Source organism: Mesoplodon mirus, assembly GCF_964341445.2.
Source record: "Mesoplodon mirus genome assembly, chromosome: 11".
In the NCBI taxonomy this organism is placed as follows: Eukaryota; Metazoa; Chordata; class Mammalia; order Artiodactyla; family Ziphiidae; genus Mesoplodon; species Mesoplodon mirus.
This window is the reverse complement of record NC_138987.1, coordinates 85258055-85275468: the sequence shown is the minus strand read 5'-3', so window position 1 is coordinate 85275468 and position 17414 is coordinate 85258055. Positions and strand designations below refer to the sequence as shown.

Here is a 17414-nt window from a genome sequence, read left to right as displayed (position 1 = left end):
AGAAACGAAATTGAGTTATTTATAGTGAGGTGGATGGACCTAGAGTCTGTCATACAGAGTGAAGTAAGTCAGAAAGAGAAAAACATATACTGTATGCTAACACATATATATGGAGTCTAAAAAAAAAATTGTTATGAAGAACCTAGGGGCAGGACAGGAATAAAGACGCAGATGCAGGGATTCCCTGGTGGCGCAGTGGTTGAGAGTCCGCCTGCCGATGAAGGGGACACGGGTTCGTGCCCCGGTCTGGGAAGATCCCACATGCCGCGGAGTGGCTAGGCCCATGAGCCATGGCCGCTGAGCCTGCACGTCCGGAGCCTGTGCTCCTCAACGGGAGAGGCCACAATAGTGAAAGGCCCGTGTACCGCAAAAAAATGGACTTGAGGACACAGGGAGGGGAAGGGTAAGCTGGGACGAAGGAGAGAGTGACATGGACATATATACACTACCAAATGTAAAATAGATAGCTAGTGGGAAGCAGCTGCATAGCACAGGGAGATCAGCTCAGTGCTTTGTGACCACCTAGAGGGGTGGGATAGGGAGGGTGGGAGGGAGGGAGATGCAAGAGGGAGGAGATATGGGGTATATGTATATGTATAGCTGATTCACTTTGTTTTAAAGCAGAAACTAACACACCATTGTAAAGCAATTATACTCCAATAAAGATGTTAAAAAAAGTGATGATGTAGATCTACATATATTCTTACTACAAAAGTATTCACGACGTACTGTCAAATTCATTATATACACACACGGAGGCATTGAATGGTCTGGAAGAATATATACCAAAATATTAGCAATGTTTCTCTCTGGGTGAATAAATGTCAGTCACTTTTACAAATGAAAGCAGTATTGGTCTTATATTACATGCCAACTTTGAGAAAGAAGAACTCTTTAAAGAAGCTCTTTGATTTCTCATATTCAGTATTTGCCAAATATTGGGCTGGCCAAAAAGTGCCTTCGGTTTTTAAGTAAAAATAAAAGACACATTTTTCATTTTCACCAAGAACTTTATTGAACAACGTATTCACCCTTTTGTTCCACTACCTTCTGCCATTTTTTAGGCAACTTCATAATTCCATCTTCCCAAAACGTTTTATCTTTTTGAGCAAAGAACTGTCCCAGGTGCCTTTTACAATCTTCCAGGGAATTGAAATTTGTTCCATTAAGGGAATTTTGTAAAGACTGAAATAAATGGAAATCCAAAGGTGCAATGTCTGGTGAATACAGTGGGTGAATCAGAACTTCCCAGCCAAGCTGTAACAGTTTTTGCCTGGTCATCAAAAAACATGCAGTCTTGCATTATCCTGATGGAAGATTATGTGTTTTCTGTTGCCTAATTCTGGACGCTTTTCATGGAGTGCTGTTTTCACTTGGTCTAAATGGAAGCAGTACTTGTTGGAATGAATCATTTGGTTTTCTGGAAGGAGCTCATAATAGAGGACTCCATTCCAATCCTACCATATACACATCATCACCTTCTTTGGATGAAGACCGGCCTTAGGTGTGGTTGGTGGTGGTTCATATCGCTTGCCCCACGACCTCTTCCCTTTCAGATTATTGTACAGTATCCATTTTTCATTGTCCGTCACAATATGTTTTAAAAACGGAATGTTTTCATTGCATTTAAGTAGAGAATCGCAGGCAGAAATACGGTCAAGAAAGTTTCTTTTGCTTAACTTATGTGGAACCCAAACATCAAAGCAATGAACATAACCAAGATGGTGCAAATGATTTTCAACGCTTGATCTGGATATTTTGAGTATGCCAGCTATCTCCCATGTGGTATAACGTTGACTGTTCTCAATTAATGTCTCAATTTGATCACTATCAACTTCAACTGGTCTACCCGATCGTGGAGCATCGTCCAGTGAGAAATCTCCAGCACAAAACCCCGCAAACCACTTAAGACACGTTCAATCCATCACAGCACCTTCTCCATACACTGCACAAATCATTTTTTGCATTTTGGTTGGATTTTTACCTTTCTTGAAATAATAAAGCATAATATGCCGAAAATGTTGCTTTTTTTCTTCCATCTTCAATATTAAAATGGCTACACAAAAATTCACCAGTTTTTATGTCTTTTTTTAAATGCATGCTGATATGACAGCTGTCATATACAATCTAACAAAATTGTTTTGAATGAAGTTAAAGGCAACTAAGTGCTACTAGAGCCATCTTATGGAAAAAAACAAATGAACCTTTTGGCCAACATATCTTTTCAGTATCCTTTTTAAGGATCCTTTTGAAGAAAGTAATTTGTTCCAATGTGGTAACATTTTTTTTAAAAAGAAACTCATGGTAAATAATTTTTTTCCAAAATGAAAATCATAAATCTATTTTATCACAAGCTTGTAAGTTAAAAATTAATTATATGAGAAAATGTTAAAGCTATAATGTTGAATGATTAAAAAGGATATAAAACTAAATATACAAAATACATAAAATTTAGTAATAATACACATGCAAAAAAATACACAAAAAGAAAGTTACAATGAGCACTTCTGAGGAACGGAATTATGAGTGATTTTTTTTCTCCTTTTTCCTACATTTAAAATTTTCCTATAAGGGCTTCCCTGGTGGCACGGTGGTTGGGAGTCCGCCTACCGATGCGGGGGACGCGGGTTCGTGCCCCGGTCCGGGAGGATCCCACATGCTGCGGAGCGGCTGGGCCCGTGAGCCATGGCCGCTGGGCTTGCGCGTCTGGAGCCTGTGCTCCGCAATGGGAGAAGCCGCGGCAGTGAGAGGCCCGCGTACCGCAAAAAAGGAAAAAAAAAAATTTCCTATAATAGGTATCTATTACTTCCAAAATCAGACAAAGAGATATATCCCCATATCTCTTCCCTCTTGCATCTCCCTTCCTCCCACCCTCCCTATCCCACCCCTCTAGGTGGTCACAAAGCACTAAGCTGATCTCCCTGTACTATGCAGCTGCTTCCCACTAGTTATCTATTTTACATTTGGTAGTGTATATATGTCCATGCCACTCTCTCCTTTGTCCCAGCTTACGCTTCCCCCTCCCTGCGTCCTCAAGTCCACTATAAATTTTCTAAATAAGCGTGAGGGACATAAAATCATGTACATATTTGTTTTATCAATAATTGAAACAAGCACTTTGTTCAAAACAAGCCCTTTCTCATTACACTCACTTGGAAATAAATCTCTGGTTTGTAGTCTGTTCCTCAAGCCCTGAATAATGGAGACCGTGTAACTCTGAATTCATTTCAGCTTCCTTCTGGCACCTAATTAAAGGAGTGGCACAGCTCTTATGGCTTTGGCAGCTTCCCTCTCATGCAGTGCCATTGCTAGAAGACGGTCCAACAGGAAGGGGGAAAATCGGTTGCTTCGAAACTCAGCATGATTATCTAAAACAAACTCTCACCCTTGGAGCACAGTACTCAGTTTCTTACTGACTTAACTAATGACACTAGACTCGACAATAACTTCTATAAAATCATGAACCATGTCTAACTTTCATCACTGTATTCCAGCACCTAACTGGTACACAAGAGGCATTTACTAAATGTAGATAAATGAATGATTGAATGAATGAATGAATGAATGGGTGATTTATGACTGGGGTCTGCTCTCTTCCTTAAAGTTCTGCTGGCCATTTTACAGCAACCTTAGTACTAACACTGTGGAGGAAGAAGTGTGTCATAAGGTCACATTTCATTGTCATACATTCCATTACTAAAAGTGCAATAATAGGCATAGGATGTGTCCCAGGAAGCAGCTTTTCTCATCATTATGGCTTAATAATTAGCAATTATTCAGCCCCTAAGCCTCCCAAGGTAAGAAGTGCCACCCATAGCTAAGGCTCAGAGAAGCCAGGTAAATTTTTCAAGGTCACAAAGTTAATAAATGACAGAACCAGTATTAAAACCTGATTCTATGGGGCCCTGAAGTCCAGGCTCTTCCTATGTGGGAACAATCATCTTGTCATCTCATCAAGCCAGCTTGAGAATGACTATGGCTTGCACACTAATCATCTCCCTTAATTATCATCATAAACCTAGGAAGTGAGTTGGCATATTATACCACGTTTCAGATGACAAAACAAAGGAACAGAGAGGTTAAGCAGCTTGCCCAAGGTCACAGAGCTCCCAAAAGAGCCAAAATAGAATGAAAAGCTAGAAAGTATTTGACTAGAAATCTATCAACTTCATCATAAGGGACTGCATTAATGATACACAGTCAGCATCACTTCCGAAATGACTCACAACTATGATGAGAAAAACAAGCTTTGAGAAAAAAGCTTGTTTTACTGAGTTGCTGCCTAGGCATTTTACAGTATGATAGCCCTGCTCACACCCAGAGTCTGGACGTTTTGATAAGGACTCGCGTTTAGGATGCCCGCCCTAAGTTCCCTCTTTGCTTTTCTCCAGGTACCTTTTAAAATAACAACTTAGAGTTAAGCCAACAAAAAGTTCCAGACCTCTGCCCCAACCACCTTATAAGTACTAGGTGCTTGTTACCTTGCTTTCTGTCTCCCACTCTTGAGCTCCTGGCCTGGGACTGAGGGCTGCCCCTCCTCAAGCTCACTGTCCCCCCTTGCTTCTGGGATCTGTAAGTAACAAACCCTAGACTCCACTTCCTTTGTATGAGTGTATTAAAACCGTGTCTTCAATCAATACGACCACGGGTTTCACCTCCCCAAAGTGGACGCTGGACGCTGAGGGAGGTACCTATCGCCACAGTGGGGAACTTGTGTCTCCTGATTCAGCATGTTTTTTGTTTGATATAACAGCTCTGGCTTCCTAACAGAAGACAAACTGGCCATACTCTACACTAACATATATAATTATTCAGTTGATCCAACTAGCTGCCTAAACACTCCTCTACAAAACGAAGACAAATAGACTCCCACATTGCAAAAAAAAAAAAAAAAAAAAATACCCCTACTTGCAAGGCAGAAGACAAAAGTGCAAATTAACAAACAGATAAAATATATGTTCTCTCCTCCTATCCTTTTCCCTGGACAAATATACCTGTATAACTATCTGGAATGCCAGATTCAAATTGAGGCTTCTCAAACTCTAGCAAGTTTGGTACTGGAACATGGCAACATAGAAAGAGCCACCCCTCCCCATGTGTACATGTGAAATCCCCCCAATCCCATATCCAATTTCCTCTCACAGCCTCCCATTCTCACAAAGAGCTGTTCCTTGGCCAACCCTTGGGCCTAGGAGTGCACACAGCAGTGGGACAAGCCACCCCCAGGATGAGGAAAAGGGGAAACACTACATAAAGGCAGGCAGGCTACGGAGTGGGCTTGAGTCATGTGGGCTGGGAATTCCAGGGTCTACAAAGGCCCCATTGAGCCTTGCCTGATTGAGAAGCGGTGAGACCAGAGGAGGGGCAAAGTGAGCTCCCCCCTAAAACACAGGACACAAAGCATGGGCTTCTCTTGCCAAGGTCTAAGGGGGGGCACTGATCAGCTCACACACAAGCTTTCAATAGAAACTTATCATAAATCTCCCCAAATGCATCCCCTCTCCCTACCGTTCCCTAGAACCAAGACCTGTCCATCTATCAAAGTAAATTCATTCACTCCTCTTCCAGTCATCAAAGCATTTACAGTTTGTCGTTTCCAAATGTAGCTGTTAATTGCATGATATTTTCTGGGTGTTTTAAATCCTGTTAATCGGACTGATTTTGTTTCTCTAAAGCAGTGATTCTCAACCAGCAGCCACTTTGCCCCCTGGGAGATATATCTGGGGACATATATGGTTGTTTCATTCCGTGGATGGTCAGTAGACAAAGGCCATGGGTGTTGCTGAATATTCTACAATGTACAGGACAACCCTCCACAACAAAGAATTATCCAGCCCAGGATGTCAGTGGTGCTGAGGTGAGGAAACTCTATTCTAGAATAGGAACCCTTTGAGAGGATGCCATTTACTCCTTCGGTCCCCAAACAGCCAAGCAGAGTGCTGGACCTCGATAAATCCTTGCTGGCTGACTGGCTAACTGGTCCCACTCCATTCTAAAACGTTCAGTCACGCAGTAACTCAACAAAAATGAGTGTGCCAGGAACCACAGCTCAGCTCTGGGGATGCAAATATGAATGAGTCGGCATGAAAGGCAGACAAGTAAACTGGTACTTTTAACACAGCTTGAGAAATGCACCTGTCATTACCTGCTATTTCTATATTTACCTGTTTATTATGTCTCCCCTCGTTAGCCTATAAATTTCAAGAAAGTAAGGGTTTTGTTAAGTTCACTGTTATGGTTCCAGCCCCTTTTACGATAATAGTGGTAGATACAGTAGTAGATATTTTGGATCAATGAAAAAATGAAATAATATGCACAAGGGTTTTTGTTTTTTTTTTTTTCCCTCTGAAGGAGGAGATTCTAACACATCCTGGGGAGGAAGGAAGGAAAGCTGCCTTGAGGAGAGCTAATGCGGATTAAGCACTAATTACACTTGGCCCTCAGTGTCCATGAGGGAATGGTTGCAGGACTCCACCCCATCTCCCCGCCCTCCCACCCTGCACAGACACCAAAATTCCCGGATGCTCAAGTCCCTTATATAAAACGGCTAGTATAGGATGCCCTCCATATCCGTGGATTCTACCTCTGAGGAGTCAACCAACTGCGGATCTCGAATTTCCATCCTAGGCTAGTTGAATCCGCGGATGCGGAAACCACGGATTCGGAGGGCCGACTCTATGTGCCAGAAACAGTTCTCAGCATTTTCAACGTATAACCTATTCTAATGCTCACAACACTCCTATAAGAAACCACAATTTGGGCTTCCCTGGTGGCGCAGTGGTTAAGAATCCGCCTGCCAATGCAGGGGACACGGGTTCGAGCCCTGGTCCAGGAAGATCCCACATGCCGCAGAGCAACTAAGCCCATGTGCCACAACTACCGAGCCTGCGCTCTAGAGCCCGTGAGCCACAACTACTGAAGCCCGCACGTCTAGAGCCTGTGCTCTGCAACAAGAGAAGACACCGCAATGAGAAGCCCGCACACTGCAATGAAGAGCAGCCCCCGCTCACCGCAACTAGAGAAAGCCCATGCACAGCAACGAAGACCCAACGCAGCCAAAAATAAAAATAAAAATAAATAAAGAGGGCTTCCCTGGTGGCGCAGTGGTTGAGAGTCCGCCTGCCGATGCAGGGGACACAGGTTCGAGCCCTGGTCCGGGAAGATCCCACATGCCGCGGAGCGGCTGGGCCAGTGGCCACTGAGCCTGCGCGTCCAGAGCCTGTGCTCCGCAACGGGAGAGGCCACAACAGTGAGAGGTCCGCGTACCGAAAAAAAATAAATAAATAAAATAAATAAAGAAATAAAGAAAATAAATAAAGAAAATTAAAAAAAAAGAAGCCATGTTTTACATACGAGGAAATGAAGTCTGATTTGCTCCAGAACACGACAAAGAGTGGCAGCAGGGTTTGAGGACCGCTAACTTTGGAACCTTTACTCTTAACCACCGCAACTGCACTGTGGAGAGATGAGTAAGAACTGACCCCGTGAAGGGTGGGCCCTGCGGCCTTGAAGGAAAAGCATTCCAGGCAGAGGGAATGGCGCAAGCAAAGCCAACACAGCCTGGCTTATTTCAGGGACTATAACTTTCACCAATATGACTAAAGCATAAGGAGGAACACGGATGAAAGGTGATGGTGGAAAAGTAATCATGGCCAGATCATAAGAGACATCAGCAATGCCTCGTTTCCCCGAGATTATCAGGGAATGAGCCTAAGGCTTAGAGTCTAATAGCTGTGGGTGGAAACTCAACCCAATCACTTTGTTAGTGGTTCTCTCTGAACCTCCATTTCCTCAACTGTAAGACAAAGAACATACAAATATCTACTTTATAAAATAGCTATGGGAACAAACATAACTAATACAAGCACTAAGAACTGGACCTGGTACATGTCATGAGTCCAAGCAACGTGAATGACTTACTTTTGTTATTGCATCATTGCTGATGGAGTTTTTTCACATGTGTAAATCTGCAGCATAATGGCAGCTTATTTTCGTAAGCACCACATTAAACCAGCTTTTTCCTAAACTACTTTTACAGTGAATTCCACAAATTCGCCACTTAACAAACATAACACTTACATCGCATATACACAGATGGCTGCACCCCCCTCCCATCCCGTCACCACCCCCCCCAATGCCCTTCTGCAGCCACCGGGGCAGCTGTGGAAACACCCGAAGCTTCTGGTAACCATAGATTTAAAATAGGACAGAAAGGAAGCTACGTAAAGCTAGAACTGCTTACAGGAGTGTTTTTCGTTCAGAATTTAGAAAGGGAAAGAGGAACAGGACTACTTAGACTGATGGCCCCCAGCCAGTGAACAGACAGGATGCTCACAGCACTCTGGTGTTATCCCCTTTCCCCAGATCCACCCGGAACAGTGATGTGCCACCTCTGCTGATGTCAGCACATGGCCAGTGCCCTTGGATACTTGATGTCTGTTCATTTCCCATGAGCTGCACCTTAAGCCCATTTCAGAGCTTGTGACCTGGCTCCCACCTGCCTCCCAGTCTGCTTACTGCTGTGCTCGCTGTGGGCGACTTAAGAACTTTCCACACAGGAAGCACACCAGACACTTGCCCACCTCCCCGTCTTGGCTGTTGCTGTCCCGTCTGCCTGGAACATCCTCTGCACTCCCCTCTCACTACTCCCCCATCTTACAGTCCTTCAAGGCTGAGTACAAATACCACCTCTTCTCCAACTTCCCTCCTTCCCCAGAATCAAGTGCCACGTTCTATGAATCTCCCCAGCCCTTTGTTTGTGGTTCAATTGTTTAAGGGCCACGTATTAAACAGAGGTACGAAGCAAGCATCCTTTTAAATGCTATCTGTACGCTACCATAGGATTTTCACTATAAACCTGTAAAAAATGATTACAAATCCCATTTTACAAATGGGGAAGGTGAAGCTCTGAGAGTCAAACTTGCCAACGGTCATACAACTAGAAAGGGAACTCCAACCATGTACTGACAGTTCCCCAATTCCTCAGTTTTTCACTCTGTTAATGCTGCCTCTCTTTAATGGCCTTATTGCCAGGTGGTTAGTTGATTACATACATATACACCTGTCACAGGGACCAGGGCATAGTCATCTTTGTAAACGCAGATAACAAGGGACCCATACAACGTTCTTAGAAGAATTAAATCAGACAGTACATTTAAAACGCTTAGCATAGTGCCATGCATATAACAAGAGCCTAATAATTTGTTGGTTTTGTTGTTGCTACCATGTCAGGTGCCTTGCACATAAACTGTGAACAGGAGTTTATTTCCGAGAAACAACCAAAACGGGGAAGGACCTGATGGAAGAGACAAATGCCACTTTGGTTTGGCATTTCCTTGCACTACTTGATTACTCAGTCAGAAGCAGCAAGAGTTCTGTAATAACTTTAAGTTTCTATGATAGGGTGAATTGACTTCTTTACCCTTCTTAGACTATGTGGGTGATGGGGAAACTTCCTATTTAGCAAAACTCTTGCAGCTTTGTTACTTTCTTGCTGCCCACCCCCCCCACCACCACCCACCCCCCACCCCCCACCCCCGCCACCCAAGCAATCTGTCAAAATTCCCCTCTGAGAAGTCAGCACTTAAGTTCTAACCTTGGAGAAGAAGAAAATCACAAAGGTAAATGAAAGCACTGAGGGCAAAACGGAATCTGAAATTCTGATGCTTATAAACCTAGTGAAACACTTTCTTTTGTCCTCACAGGATTTTACAAGACTTTAAACCATCACATTTCCTTACTCATAGGTTTTTGTCAGTCGCACCCTAGGAGGAGGCAAGCTGTCTCAGAGGAAGCAATCCATGCATCCTGTTTACTGCTCTCCCCCAGGGCCTAACTCATACCTGGTGCATTGTAGTCACTCATTAAATATGGGTTGACTGACTGGCTGCAGTTGTTTGTATGTATGTATATATGAATATACATATATTTATACATATACATACATCATTCCGTGGTTTATGGATAAATGTGTACACATCCCCACATGTAAGTGCATATTGTACATTTATGTATGTGTGTTTGTATTTGTGCAGAAGATAATTCAACTGGCAAACACAAATACCTGTTTGCCAAAGTTGTGTCTCCTTAACACAATAAAGGCCTCTGGCTGACCTAATAGTTAACAATCATACTCTGTTACCCATATACTAACAATCCAGATGTTAAAAAACAATCAAACATGCAGAGTAAAAAAAAATTTTTAACTTAACAAACCATGATACTTTGACTATCTTTTAAAATCCTCGTCCCTGTTCATTGCTTCAGTGGGGAGGCGTGCAGACGGGCGAATTTGGACCACTAATGATTCGCTGCAAATCTGGCAAGTGAAACATTCCAAATTCCGATGTCCTGGCCAAATGTCCTTATTAAAGTTGTAACGTATATAACTTATCATTTACACTGACTAGTTAACAATTAGAATGACACCACTGACTAGTTATATGTGCCAGACACTTGGCATCAGTTTTTTTATTTAAACTTTACATCAACCCTGCAAGGTAGATGCTATTATCTCTATCTATACATAAGGAAACTCAGACTCAAAGAGATAGAGTAACTTGCCAAAGATCCTCTGCTGTTTCCCTAGTCATGGCACGGTCAGTCTAATCATTCAGGATTCTCCTCCAAAGCCCAAACTCTTTTCCATGAGCAATGGTGCCACTTACACAGTCTTACAGACACTAAGTTTGAGGGGTATGTGTTTAGGCAGTTTTGGGATTTTCATAAGTATTTCTCTGCACAGAGAGACTAGACCAAATGCCAGCCAAGCACACTGAAGATTACCCCCAGGCTACAGACAGCAAGAGGCAAGTGTGCCTGAGAAACAACCAGCCTGGGCTTCTCAGAATGTGAAGCATTTTCCACTCAATTATGTCCTCCAAAAGAAATCTATTCTCTAAAAGAGCTTCATTATTGCTCCTCCTATTAAAAAAAATGTACTCTTTCATTGCAAACCAATGGGAAGCTCTTAACTCATTTCCTTACATTACTTGAAATGAAAGTGCCTTCTGTCTCTAGAGAAAAGAATGGCTGCACGCTATGCCTTTTGAGTAGAACAATCAATACCATGAAGGCAAGAGAAAATTAGCTCTTATATACTTTTAAGTGGAGTGGGGTTATTTTAAACTTAATGATAGCAGAATTCTAAACAGAGAGACAGAAGGAACGTCTTCCCTCGCAGTTTAAAGGCGGATTCAGCTGCCTTTCCCTGCAAGGTTTGGCTATTATCTCTTTGACCTTTCCAGCAGCAGGCCTGAGAAAGGGAAGGAAACCATATGTTTTAAAAGTTTGTTTTCTTAATTTACAGATATTTCTGAACATTTGTAACTAACAGTAGTGAAGCTGGCTCTCACCTGGCCATATACGGCTTGCAAAGATCCTATGCAGAGCAGAGGAAAGCACTCCGTACCCCCTCAACTCCCAGACCACAACCATCACAGCAAGAGCCAACTGCAGCATCTTCAGCTGAATGGACTGAAGGTGAAAGGGGCTCCTGACAGTGGGAGAAGCATCAGGGTGCCCCTTCGGCACGATCAGGAAGGCAGAGAAGAAGCGGAAGCAGCTTTGCCTCACCTCCAATCTTACCGCACAACCCCTGCTGCCAAGAACTCATCTGTAGACCCTTAAACTGAAATTCCCAGAAAAGAAGGGAAACTACAGCCTCTGAGTGATGCTCAGAGGTTGATTTCCAACCTGGTTTTGGTTTTTTTGTTTGTTTTCTGATTTCAAGTCCCCACCTAAAGTACATCTCCCAGCCTCCAGAAGGCATCCACAGTAAGCCAAGCAAAAGAGCTGGGAGCTTTAGAGCTTTAGGTGACCAAAATCCCAGCTCCGACCCTGCAAAGGTACATGACCTTGGGGAAGGAACTTCTCTGAAGATTCAGTTTGTGGTTGGTAAGATGGGGATATTAATATCTGTTATTAGAAAGTCGGTGAAACTCCAGTAAAAATCACTCAGTCCCCGGCTCTTTAGTAGGGCATCAGTAAGTGCCTTGTGTTTGTTATGGGCATACTGCACAAAGCAGCGGGAGCCAGGCTGGATGTCCATGTTTTCACTGCCCATGACTCCCTCATTAGTGACTTATGTTACCAACCATGCACCAAACCCCAGGAAGACGCCTGGTACCTGCTTCTAGTTCTCTACAGCTTCGAATGTCTGCAGAGCCCGAGATAAATTCTCATTAAGTTCAAGGGACAAAGTTAGCCTAGATTCTTCTTCCCACCGGTTATCGGCAAATCGTTGACTACAACTCAGGCTTGGGAAGAAATGCGTACAGACTTTCCACAGCCAAAGCAGGTGTCTGCACATCTCCCGGGGTAAGGGCTGGGGAAGGGCCCCTGACTAATGTCTCCAGGTTGGGAACGACAAAGAAAGGGACTAGGACAAGAAGGACGGGATGAAAGGGCCTCTGCAAGGCGGTCCTCGCCGGTGACCCTGTCCTCGGCGTCCCGGGAGGAAAGGACACGAGCTGGGTGGAGCCGCGAGAGCAGGAGTACCTGAAGACTCTGGCCGCCGTCTGGTTCCTCCTCCACGCCGTGCCCTGTTGCAGCACCCCCTGCACAATCTCCTTCTCGTTGGGCAGTCGGTAGACGGGGAAGATGTACAGCCAGCAGAGGACCACGACGCAGAGGGCACTGGCTCCCACGGGCAGCCGGGTCCGCGGGAACTTCCACGCCAGGACGGCCATGGCCCCTCTGGACGTCTGTCGCCGGGCCCGCCCGCAGGGGCTCATCGCAGCCCCCGGGTCCCAGGGTGGCGGTCGAGGGCCGAAGCCTCAGCACTAGGCTAGGCGCAGGGGCAGCGGAGGATCCCCCCACCGCCGGCCCCCCATGCACACACACCTTTCGATTTCGTGCTCGCACTCGCACGCACGCTCCTTCGGCTCCCACAGCTTCAAAGGTCGGCGCAAGGATTTTTTCCAATGCAACTTTTCCGCGGATTTTTTTCTAGGGGAAGTGCCCCGGGAGCAAGTCACGAGCTACGGCCATGGTCGCTCACCCTGAAGAAGGCGGGCGCCGGGGTCTCCGAGAGCGCGGGGAGCGGCGGCGGCGAGTCGCTCCCGCCGGTTCTGCAGCGTTACCGTCGCCCTCGGCGTGGGGCCGGGGAGAGTCTCGGCTCCCTCGCAGACATTTGGTCCGCGGCGTCCCCTTCTGAGCGATGCTCCTGCTCCCTTCGCCGCCTCTCCCCGCCTCCCGCGCTACTGCGCTGCCGGGCACCCCCCAGACGCGCTCCCTGCGCCGCGCCAAGTCCTTGGAAATTTCCACGGCGGCCCGGGACCGCTAGCCCGCCCCGGGCTTCTCCGCCTCCCCCGCCAGGACCCCTGCTCCCCACCCCTCCCGGCGAAGAAAAGAACTCGCTTTCATCAGTTAATTCAGCGGCGCGCCGCAGCCTTCCGCGGCGCCCGGGACTTCGCAGACAAACGCCCGGGGATTGGTGGAAATCAAGGTCTCCCCTCCCTCCCCCACCCTCGAAATTGCCTCCTTCGACCCGTTCAGATGCGCGACGCTCGGCTGGAGAGCGCGCCCCTCTCTCCCGCCCTGGTCCCCCGGAGACAGAGGCAAACAATACAATAATGATAATAACCCTTCCCCAAAATGCGTATACACAAATCCCTGAGTGTGGCCGAGACTGGCTGAAAGCCTGACCCTCCGACACGCAGCCGGCGCGCCGGGGCTGTCACCCTGCCGCCGTCACCCTCGGCTCTCTCTAACTGGCTGGTTATTAACCCACAGTGAGGCGCGAGGAGGCCGGCGGAGATTGATTCCTTCCTGGGCCCCCACCCCCATTCCCCGGTCCCGGAGCCGCGGCTCCAGCGACACCCGTGCGCGGGCGCGCGCGCGGGCACACACGCAGACACACACGGGCACACACGCTCGCGGGCCCGCACGCGCGCGCACGAGGAGGTGCGTGCACACCGGGGTCCTCCGCCTCGCCTCCGCCCTGCAGGGAGAGGCGCTGCTGCATCCAGATGTGCAGGCAGCTGGTGGCCCAGCAAACAGACCTCGGGACGTGACAATGCCTTGGAGGCGCTGCCGCCTCCTCTGCCTTTTAGATGCAAGGGCCGTTTGTTCTTCGACGTCCTTCTATCTCCACCGACCAGCTTATCGCAACCCCGACCTTGGGAAAGCGCCACCCGCCTGGACCGGCCGAGCCCAGGGACACACAGTTAGCCATTTCTGCTACCCCGGCGGCTGGCGAATAGCTCGGCTACCTCCTAGCGGTTGCCTAGTATTTGCTTAAGCGTCTCGTCAAGCATGATGTGTGCAGGGACAAAGAAATCCAGCAGCCTACTAACCAGGTCGCCTTCATCGTCACGAAACCAAAATTTAGGGCCATAACTTCAGTTGCTCAGCCGACCAAGCTGCAGCGTCCCTCGGACCTACACTGAGTTTTACGTGGCCTGGTGCATCTTTCTCCACTGAGAGATGGGACTTGAGAAGTTGATGGAAAGTTATTTACCAAAAAGGACCACCAAAGTCTCATTCCTCCCTCTTAGGAGAACGGCCCACTGCCCTCCGGCCTGCAAGCATGTCCCAGGAATCCCTCCTACTTAGGTGAATCAGGAGAGATGAGAAAGCGTAAAATCCCAAAGTTACATCCTACACAGTGGAGCTTAATCGAGATTCTTTGAAATAATGATTACCTGCAAAGTAGTCCTGCAAAGTACTCAACCCACCCTCTTCTGTTCTGGGAAGAGGATTGTAAGGGGTGGCGGGGGGGTGGGGTGGGGGTGCAAGGGGCCAGGGAAATCTTTCCCATAGTTGCCAGGCTGTGGATAAATCATCTGCCTCCTTTGTTCCAGTCATTTAAATAGAACACAAACTACTTTCTCTTTTCTTCCCCTAGTCCAAGGGGTACTCCTGTCCCAGTCCCAAATAAATAAGACAACAACCAAAAATATTGCAGTTAGGAAGGGGTTATATAAATGTTTCCCCATTTAATGTCATAAAAAAATGCAGAAAAGTTGTGCCTTAAACCAAGGGATTTCTGTGATGCAATGTGCTGTTTTTCCTTCTTCTGAAAACTAAAATTCTCTTACCCTTGTTGACTCCTGCCCTACCCTACAATCCAACTTAATTCCCTGCTTCTCTGGAGCATGAACACCGAATCCAGTCAGACCATTGCCCTTCCCCCTCCAAGTCACACAGGCATCACTTTTGTCACTGTGTTTTGTGGTCCACGTTCTTCTTTCATGAGATACCGTTTTTCTCCCTCCATACAAATCCAGCACATGATTCAAGGCCAAACCAAGTGGCTAGGAATTTCTCCCTCCATGTGTTCCCAGACCACCTAAAACATAGGCTTCATAGGTAGGAACTCAGTAAATGTTTCTGGTTTCTGCTTCTATTCCCTTTGACCTCCTGATCTGAATGTCTATAGTATTCGCTGGCTCTGACAGATGGTTAAACGTTTAGATGTGTAGTGTTGCTATGTTGCTAGCCTTTTTTACATGTAGCTTTGCCTCAGCAACGGGGCAGTAAGAGTATTTGGTCTCATATGTCAAATGACAAGCCTGTACTTTTAATCCAAAGGAGGACTCCACATGACATGCCTCCATGTCTAGGGGAAGAGCAGGAACAATATTTTATGTTTTTTTCATATTCCTCCAGGTACAATCTCAGGCTAGAGTACATACATACTCAACAAACAATTGTTGCTTGGTTGTTTGCTTGAGAATTTGAGAGTCTCAAATTTATTTGGGCTGTTGCTCAGGCAGCACTGCTAAGGAAAGGTATAAACCCCCATGTTTAATGTATTAAATAAAATATTTTACCTGATATTTAGCTCTCTGGTTTATACGACTTTTAGTAGGTAGTTTAGGTATTGTTTTATAGTTCTGCAACTGAGTACACAAGCAGGGTTTGCTATATAAATGTCTTTTACCGGACCAGTCGACATGATGTGCAAAACTACTTGATACCATAAGTAAATTTGATGGGCAGTGCTTTTGTGACATCAGAGTTGTGGTGAAAGCTCATCTAAGAGATGAAGCCACCACAGAACTGAAAAGAAAGGAAAAGGAGCCCCTCACACTGAAAAGCTGAGAGAAACCAAGATGCAGGGAGATGATCAGAGTGAAAGGGTCACACGCAATTTACAAGCTAGCTTGGATGCTGACAGTGTGTAGACAAATATTAATAGTCACGTAGAAGTTTCTCATTAGAAGACTAAAGAGAATTGTCAGTGAGTTGAGATTACAAAATTCAAAAATATCACCCTTTCTTCAGTCTCCTCTCAAGTTCTTGTTGTCAGAATTACTTGGAATTGAGAGATGAAAGCAAAAACCATGCCCTTTTCACAACCAGTTACAATACTAAAGCAAAGAACATGCCCTTTTCACAACCAGTTACAATACTAAAGCAAATAGGGTTGTAAAATGAGAAAGACTCTGAATATAGATTATCTGAATAAATGCATTTGCTTATCTCCACTCCCTCTTATGACCCCACTTAAAGGACACTAAAGGAATAAAAGAGGCATAAATTCAAAAGAACAAGAGAAAAGGAAAGCATGCATAAGCAGGCAAATTGTGTCAAAAAGTCCAAGTAAGTAATTGAAGAGTGATAACTGATTTATCAGAATGGAGAAACCCCTGGGCCTTCAAGTGATATTGTGTGTTTGTGCATGTGTGTGTGCACACACTTGCACAGGATTGGGGAGTCTAAATTGAAGCCAACAAGAATCAAGCTAATTTGCACTATGGAGCACTCAAAAGGCTCAGAATTTAGAAGCGTCTGGTACCTCTGAAGATGGAGGTTATGGATGAAAGAAAATAAGAGGTTTGTTTGAAAATCTTTAGAAGGAACAGTGATATCTCCAGGAACAGTGTTATCCTCTAGCCTGGCTTAACATATGAGATTACCTCTCTACAGAAACTGACCAGCACAAAGGAGAAAACCTACACATTGTGATATATGCAGGAGGTCTCCAACCAAACAGCCATATCCCTGCATCACACCTATGGTGAAGCACATCAGTGAAAAGTTCTACTCACACAGACCCACTGGCCTCTTTGTTAGGCCTCAGTCTTAAATAAGAGTGGGGAGTGAAGGATCCCAGACATTTGAAGAGTCTTCAACACGAAAGCAAAGAAAAAACAAGCAAAAAAAAAATTGCAAAAAAAAAAATAAACCCAGACGGGGAAAGAATAATGCAGAAAACATAAGGTATCTTGAATAAAAATTATAATGAGGAGATTGGTTCAACATGGCGGAGTACAAGGACAGGCTCTCACTCCCTCTTGTGAGACCCCTGCAATCACAACTAACTGCTGAACAATCATGGACAGAAAGACACTGGAACTCACCATAGAAGATACCCCACATACAAAGACAAAGGAGAAGCCACAGTGAGATGGTAGGAGGGGTGCAATCACAATAAAATCAAATCCCATAAGTGATGGGTGGGTGAC

At 45.6% G+C, this 17414-nt stretch overlaps 1 protein-coding gene across 1 annotated transcript in view; it reads right to left on the bottom strand.

Moving 5' to 3' along the window:
• ST8SIA1 (ST8 alpha-N-acetyl-neuraminide alpha-2,8-sialyltransferase 1) overlaps window positions 1-12734 on the bottom strand; it is a gene marked incomplete at both ends in the record, with an annotated part of 155101 nt that extends 142367 nt beyond the window's left edge. The window contains one exon of the mRNA XM_082634583.1: window positions 12499-12734. Coding sequence (XP_082490709.1) covers window positions 12499-12734 — 236 coding nt within the window. The remainder of the gene's footprint in view (window positions 1-12498) is intronic.
• Window positions 12735-17414: the final 4680 nt, after the last annotated feature.